General features: G+C 34.7%; 1 protein-coding gene across 2 annotated transcripts; it reads left to right on the top strand.

Moving 5' to 3' along the window:
* Positions 1-1431: 1431 nt before the first annotated feature.
* LOC132618448 (uncharacterized) lies at positions 1432-7370 on the top strand. 2 transcript variants are annotated; one of them, XM_060333503.1, is made up of 10 exons: positions 1432-1688; positions 3625-3716; positions 4545-4757; positions 4896-4984; positions 5064-5202; positions 6204-6278; positions 6365-6486; positions 6580-6655; positions 6763-6822; positions 7024-7370. In XM_060333503.1, the coding sequence occupies exons 3-10, from the start codon at positions 4644-4646 to the stop codon at positions 7150-7152; spliced, it is 804 nt and encodes a 267-aa protein (XP_060189486.1). In that variant the 5' UTR covers positions 1432-1688; positions 3625-3716; positions 4545-4643; the 3' UTR covers positions 7153-7370. The 2 variants fall into 2 exon arrangements, with proteins under 2 accessions (XP_060189486.1, XP_060189485.1); XM_060333502.1 differs by lacking the exon at positions 3625-3716.
* The last annotated feature ends 273 nt before the right edge of the window (positions 7371-7643 follow it).

The raw sequence follows: 7643 nt of genomic DNA, 5'->3' as shown, positions 1-7643 counted from the left end.
GTTTTCCTTATAAGGCAAAATATACCATCTCTTGCATATGTTCTATGTAAGTTCACCCGAAAAGGCCTTGCGAAAGTATTATTATTTTTGACTCTACTGGGTTCGAACCCAAAACCTCGGAATATTTTCGGGCACTTTTTTAAGCGAAACACAAAAATTAAAAACCAATGAATTGAGAGACAAAAATTAAAGACCAGTTTGTATGAAGGGCAATCGTGCAAATTGGCCATTTAAATCGACACTTTGCTAAAGTGTCGATGAGAAAAATCTAGACATGAAAGGTGAAATGGCTTACATCCCATGTACCATCAACTATTTTCAGAAGAATCTCAGATCATTCGTAAACAAGGAATTATCCTTATGAGTTTTTGTTACTTAATGGGTAATAATGTGAGGAGATGAATTTTTCATCTATATAAAAGTAACAATTTTTTTTTTTAATATCCACGATGCGGATACCGGATGGAAACCAAAAAACAATTTTTTTAATATCATTTCCGGTATTAGGCTCTGCTCTTTTCTTGTCTCTTGAGATAGTGGTAAAAAATGATTATGCTGATCGTGCTCAGAAATTACATCAACAATCACTCGTAGCCATAAAAATGACATCAATATTACAAATGACACATTTAAATAGATTCTTTAGAGAAAAATTAAAGTGCTAGCCACCTGCTGAATACTAATTTATGCTGGCATTTTAAAGGCCTTTCCAAATAAAGAATTAAGGCGATTCAGAATTTTAGAACTCTATAGCGTGATAACAATGAGTTAGAGCTGTGCTAGCCGATCCGCTTTGACTGCTAACTTGGACAAAAGAGCGACTTATCAATTTGTACATTATAGAAAAAGAGCAAGAAAACAAACCGATGAAGGATGATAATTGGATCCATAGTGCAAATTTTGCCAGAAATGGCCCGTGATGTCCCCAAAAGTATTTTATTTTGAATTTTTACCAGCTCAATAAAATCTTTAAAAAATAACTTTAACTTGAAAAAATTCACTAGGAAGAACTTCTGTTGGCACAGGATCTAACTTTTGCTTATAAGGCAAAATTTGTGGTTAATTTAGTTCGCAAACATTCTGAACTTTTGCTTTATAAGTAAAGCTAATTCATGTCTCATGGGTAATAAAAGTTTTGCCTAGCAAATTTTCTGAACCGGAGGCTATTTCTTAAAAAATTTATTAAGCCGAGCCAAAAAATCAAGACCTAGGGAATCCATTTGCGTACCTAACCCCAAATTTTGAGAAGAAACACCAATACTTAAAAAGCTAATAATGCAATTTGAGAATAGTATTAGTAGTGTTATGTTAACCAAAAAAATTGCACCAAAAGGTCCAAATTGAAGAATCATCTGATGCCACGTCTGAAGCAAAGGCAGATTCTAGAACAAAATTTATACACAAGGCAATAGCTAATCGTCCAAGTCTCAGATTCTCTTCTTTCTTTCTCTTTCCATTTCCGTTTCCAAACGAAAAAGAACCCCTCAGAGAATTGCACACATATATATAACTAACCTGCAAACAAGTTTTTTCTCTTCATAAAAATAAAGGCAACCCTTTTTAGCTTTCTTTTCAGAAAATCTTCCTTTTCAAAACTAGTCCTTCTTCTTCTTCTTCTTCTTCTTATAGCCGTCGTTTTTCTTTTTCTACTTTGATGATTGATGGATTGAAGTGTAACACTGAATTGTGTACGTTGTTATTTCTTCTTTTAACTTTTAATGTTTACGTTTTTTAAGTTTCTATCAATTCTTGGTTTTGTTTCTCTTCTTCGCTGTGTAATCATTTAAATATTTGTCTGTGTAATCATTCCTGCATTTGGTGTTGCGTTAAAGCATAGCGTATTCCAAACAGAAAAGAAACGTTAACCCTTTTTAGGAAATTTCTTTTTGTTGAGGGTAAGTCAAAACTAGTCTTTCTTCTTCTTATGGCTATCAGTTATGTTCGGTGAATTGAGTATGTATCTTTTTAGTTGCTTCTTTCTTCAACTTAATCCTTACATTTTTGTTTTATTAATTCTTGGTTTTGGTATTCTTTTTCGTCTATTCTGGCATTTGGTTCTTGATTGAAGTGTACTCTGTTTTGTTTTTCTCTTGAAACAAAAAAAAAAATAGTTACTTGATGAGTCATATAGATTGCGAGGAGGGAAAGAAAAAGGAAAAAAAGCATTCCCGCTGAGGTTTAATTTAGTCCAAGAACCTTATATTGTTTCTGTTTTTTTAATGTAATCTTGTTAAATTCTTGGTACTGTTTTGGTGCTGTTATGCTTATGGTTAAGTTTAGAAGAGAAGTGACTGTTGAAATATAACATAAAATAGATTGTCTGATTGTTGGTGAATTTTATCACAGTAAATAAGTAGTTATAAGCTGCAATATCATTGTGTGGGGTTCTGTGGCTAAAGAGGCTTCTTTGCCCCTTAAACAATAATCTCTAATGGCCAGTGATTGTTAAAAGGCATCCTTTCTTTTCTTTCCTTTTTTTTTTTCTTTCTTTTTTTCCAGTTTTTCATGTTGTTTCTGTCTTTATATTTTGGCTAGAGGAATGTCTAACCATCTTTCTATCCTAATGCATTTTGGGCAGGTCCCAAATCATGTCTTAGGAATGTAAAATGTATTTGTCTTGGTTGATCATATAATTGGTAGATTATACTTCTGCATTTTCACGATTTAAAGTGTCTTTTATGTTGTCCTTGTTAAAATAAGTAAAAAGAGTCTTTGTGTTAGTTGAACTGCCTCATCTTAGAGTTACAAATGGCATCTTTATTTTTGACAGAAATATGTCCCTTACGTGCGGCTCTAATTACTTTCATGGAACTAATCAGATGTTTAGCTGATGTGTTATGTGAATCACCTCATCTAAAACTTATAAACTGTTAGAAAAGGGTCAAAGGGACATATATTTTGATGTCTTCATAAAATACCTAACTGGAACCTTGTTGAAATAATACGAAAGGAAAAGAAAAAAAGGGAAAACTAGAGATGAAAGAGACTCTTAGGTCTTGACATCTTTCTTCTGCGCTGTTGGTTATCTAGATTGAGTTCCATATTTTTTTTTTCCATTTTACACTATGGCACAGGTTCAGCTTACCGACGACATGACCCTAGATAGGAGGTTTTGGAGGACTCAGATTAGGGTAGAAGGCTAGTAGGTAGTCGTTGTTTCGATCTATAGTCTATTGCCCTTTGTTTCTTGCTACTATATGTGGTTTCTTGTACTTCAATTATCTTATATATCTGTGGTAGCTACTGTTCCCTTTTTTTCAGACTGCTTTATTCTTACTTATTCACTTTTTTTAGTTTCATTTGCATTCTGCTTTGAACTGCTTGTGCTTATCTAATCTTTCTCGTTGTGATTTCTCTTGAGCCGAGGGTCTTTCGGAAACAGCCTCCCTGTCTTCCGAGATAGGGGTATGGTCTGCGTACACTTTACCCTCCCCAGACCTCACATTGTGGGATTTCACTGGGTATGTTGTTGTTGTTGTTGTTACACTATCTTTCTATGCCTTCTCTTACCACCTTTTTCCCTTTCCACCATTATTTTTCCCGTCAAGGTGCATTTAGTGTGATGGAAGATGTTTTCCGTGGAATGTCTTATATTGAAAACTAAAATTTTGGATCATTTTCTAGTGTTTGATTAGGTACGGAGTAGGTTGACATATGAGATTCCTACAAGGTGTTGGGCAAGAGGATAGTATTTTCGTGAATTTTGAGTAGTGAAGGTTGGTAACTATATATAAATATTGATTGAAGCAACTGATATGTTGTGAGTGTTGAAATACTCGTAAAGGAAAATGATTCTGTCATAAGTGAGATAAGTCATTTTCTGAAAAAATTTCCTTGAAGAAAACCGTTCAGCACTTCAAAGCAATTAAACACTAGAGAATGGTTTCATCAATGAGAACCTTTTATTGGAAAACATTTTCCGTCATACGGAACACACTTCTAGGTTTAACATAAGCCGTGCGAGGAATTTGGCAAACATTACTGATAGATTGGTGATATAGTTTAACCTGAAACGCTGAATATTTGAAAATCTGAAGGAGCCCATTTGAAGTAATTTTGTGTAATATGGTCATGTTGTTCCTTATGCTTGTGATACAGAACTACTGCATCAAGTAGAAATATGAACTGATATACATGATTCTGTGAAAATGCTTTTGGTTAAGAAGTGGAGTGTCAACAAGATAGTTCGGATTATGATAAAATTGTATTCATTGTATACCTCTATATAAATTACCGGAGCCCTCAAAATCTCAACAACTTATTTGAAAGCCCTGAAGATTTACAGTTGATATGTGGTCTAGCATCTACATCGGATTTAAACTCATGCAATTTTTTGAGTTTCTAGTCAAAGATAGAGAAGTATCTAAGCATAGGTTAAGACTTATGGTGTCTTTGTTGGAGTGATTGTCATATGAGAGCACCTACATCATGCCAAGTTGCCAATTCTGACCATACAATGTTTGCTTTTACACCTGAAGCCGATAACTAGCATATTTATGAGACTGATGTAGTTTATGTTTCATCTTCCTTTTCATTATTTTCAGGAATGATAAAGTACAGACAAAAGTCAAAGTAAGTTTACATAGAGTACAAAATTTTTAGGGGGAAGGAAAAACTTCATTCCTTCTTCTGCTGCAACTTCAATGGAAATCAACACTTACCAAACGCGTGCTGAGCTGCTTTTCCGAAGCTGCACGCTTTCAGATTCTTGCATCGTTTACTCGTCTGTTATTGCTGGCATTTTCGCATGCAAACTGGTATGACTAGCTCCTTACTAACTTCTTCAATATGAGGATTGAGGGCCCTCTTTGAATCTTAACTCCTAACAAAGTAGTATTTCACATTTTCTGCGTTTATGTTACTAGCTATGTCTTGAATATCTGGATGTGTTCCAGGTATATGATCTTAGCAAGATATTCACCTCTATTTACTTTAAGGTCTATGCTGGGTTCTCAAAATCCCAACAAGTTGAGTGGAATAACCGGTAATTACTCATCCTTTTCTCCTCATTTTTACTATTGTTTGTCATGGTCAAGTAAATATAAGCTTCACTTATGGTGTAGGTCCATATCTACTGTTCATGCAATATTCATTACAGCCATGTCACTGTACTTGGCATTCTGGTCAGATCTTTTCTCTGATGATCACCTCTCTGGCCTTGTCACTATGCGGAGTTCCACTTTATCAACCTTTGTCTTGGGGGTGAGAACTTTATTATCAACTCATGTTCTTGTTTTCATCGTGTTTTTATCTATTTTCTGGTCAAACTACTTCTTTTGTGTTGTCACATTTCTTCCATTGATAACTTTGCGCCAGCTTCGTTTATTATCTCACATCAGATCAGCCAGAGCTCACGGTTTAGAGCAGCACGTTACTTATTTTTTCCTTGACTAATTTTACATACAATGAAAAGAGAAAAGATAAGTTAGTTGGTCGAGGAATTAACAAAAGTAAAAAACCATTAGCATCAATGACCTGATTCCTTGACCACACACTTCTTTTCTTTATTTCAGAAGTTCAAATAGTGGAAAGTAATTATGCATACTCCGAGGGACAACATACATGCCATAATCCTTAATGGTGAACTAAATAATAACCAAACTGATTCTGTATCTTCTAATGTATTCTGGCCACAGCAGTTCCTCTGACGCAGTTAAGGTCTTAATCATGGAATCATAAATTATGGCAACACTTATCCGGTGCCTTGTTTTCATCTCATTCAGATTCTAGAGCTGAATGAGATTTTGTTTCCAGCCTTCTTTGTTAATGTTGTAGTCCTAGTGTGTCACACCTAAACTGCTTGATGAGGTATCATTCAAATTGAGTAAGATTGTAAAGCAAGTTATTACAATTTGTTATCATAAGGCCAGTTATTACATGGGTAAAGTGATACCACCGATAAAATTCAACTCTGTTATAGTTCTGGAATTGAACGCAAACATCTTTGGGCACCTAACCTGTGTGAGAAACAATCAGACAGAGCATATAAGTAAGGTGTAAAGCTGATGCCATATATTGTTTCAAAGATGCGATTCATCAGAGAATGTTAATCTCAAAACTAGTGCTATATCTTTCTTTCCTTCTCTATGTTTTGGAAGCTTGTATAATATAATTCTTCATATCTTATTTATTTTCATTGCCATTTATGTGTTTTATGTCGACACTTGTTTCTTTTGTAATCAGTTTTTATGTTTTCTTCATAGGTTTCTGCGGGATATTTTCTCACTGATCTTGCTATGATCCTTTGGTTTTATCCTTCTTTAGGTGGACTGGAGTATGTAAGTGCATCTCGTTTCCCTTCAATTTTAGAAATAGGAATCTCATGCTTTGTTTGGCGATTGACATATTCCTCATGCTTGTGCAGCTGGTTCATCACCTTCTCTCTATGGTGGCAGTGACATATGCCCTGTTGACTGGTGTGGGGCAGCTTTATGTGTACTTGGTTTTAGTTTCTGAGGCAACTACCCCTGGGATCAACTTGAGATGGTACTAATAGAGATATCAAAGTCAAACTTCGTTCTTTACGAATTATCTTTCCCCACGTTCCATTTTCTTGATCGATCTTTTATGTCTGCATAGGTATCTTGATGTAGCTGGATTGAAGAAGTCCAAAGCATACCTCATAAATGGTTTCATGATGGTATTTGCTTGGCTGGTATGTAAAGTATTTGCCATCTTCATATTGACGTAATCAGATTAAACTCTTTGTTTTGTTTTTGACTTAACCTTGATGACAATCTCAACCATACATGTTAATTGCAGGTTGCCAGAATATTGCTATTCATTTACTTGTTCTGCCACGTCTACATGCACTATGATCAGGTATATTTTAGATAAATGACGAGATACTAATGTTTCACTGACAATGTAAACACCCGTAATTTTTGTTCATTCTGCTAGTTTGCTATATTTCTTTTCAAATGATCTTAGTTACAAAGTTTCAAGTGATGGGCCAAAACTGAACCATCTACAACATTTCCTCAAATCTGCAGTTAATTGATTTCTTTTCTTGGATTGAAACAGGTTAAGCAGATGCATTCATTCGCGATTTTCCTGGTATCTGTTGTGCCATTTGTTCTTGCTGTGATGAACTTGGTGTGGTTTTGGAAGATTCTGAAAGGACTTAAGAAGACTTTAGCAAAGAGGCACTGAAGTTTGGACCGATTCCCATGACATATTTTCAAAAAACATGTACATACAACTTGTGAAATCTCAACCCTTATGAAAAAAGGTAGGTAGGACAGAAGTGGGGTTGCAGGTAGAAAAAAAAAATATACTTGTCTCCTTTACATAGAAATTGGATACATCAAGAATTGATTTGCTGATCTCAACTTGAAAGAAAAGATCAATAGAAAGATACTTTCGGAGTACCTTCCCTTCAATTTTTAACACGCCTAACCACACTGATAAGTGAATGGCAATGTTTGCAAAATTGAATCCCGCAACCTTATCAGTTTTTTTTTTTTAATTCTAAAGTTGTTAAGTGACGATCATTAATTCTCACAATATGCAGAAAAGGCTAGTATGATTATACTTGTTTGATTTTTGCAGTGTAATAATAGCTATCTGTATTTAGCTTTCATTTCAAAATGCAAATAATGAAATAAAAGTGTGTAAAGATAATCATATTCATACGTACGCCC

Source organism: Lycium barbarum, chromosome 11 (assembly GCF_019175385.1).
Source record: "Lycium barbarum isolate Lr01 chromosome 11, ASM1917538v2, whole genome shotgun sequence".
In the NCBI taxonomy this organism is placed as follows: domain Eukaryota; kingdom Viridiplantae; phylum Streptophyta; class Magnoliopsida; order Solanales; family Solanaceae; genus Lycium; species Lycium barbarum.
This window is presented reverse-complemented; position numbering and strand designations above follow the sequence as displayed.

What these genes read in the sequence shown, in the direction of transcription:
- LOC132618448 (XM_060333502.1), top strand. Translation starts at nt 4,644, where the DNA reads ATGGAAATCAACACTTACCAAACGCGTGCTGAGCTGCTTTTCCGAAGC. An exon ending in TATCAACCTTTGTCTTGGGG is followed by an intron (nt 5,203 to 6,203) that starts GTGAGAACTTTA and finishes TTTTCTTCATAG; the next exon opens with GTTTCTGCGGGATATTTTCT. An exon ending in CTTTAGGTGGACTGGAGTAT is followed by an intron (nt 6,279 to 6,364) that starts GTAAGTGCATCT and finishes ATGCTTGTGCAG; the next exon opens with CTGGTTCATCACCTTCTCTC.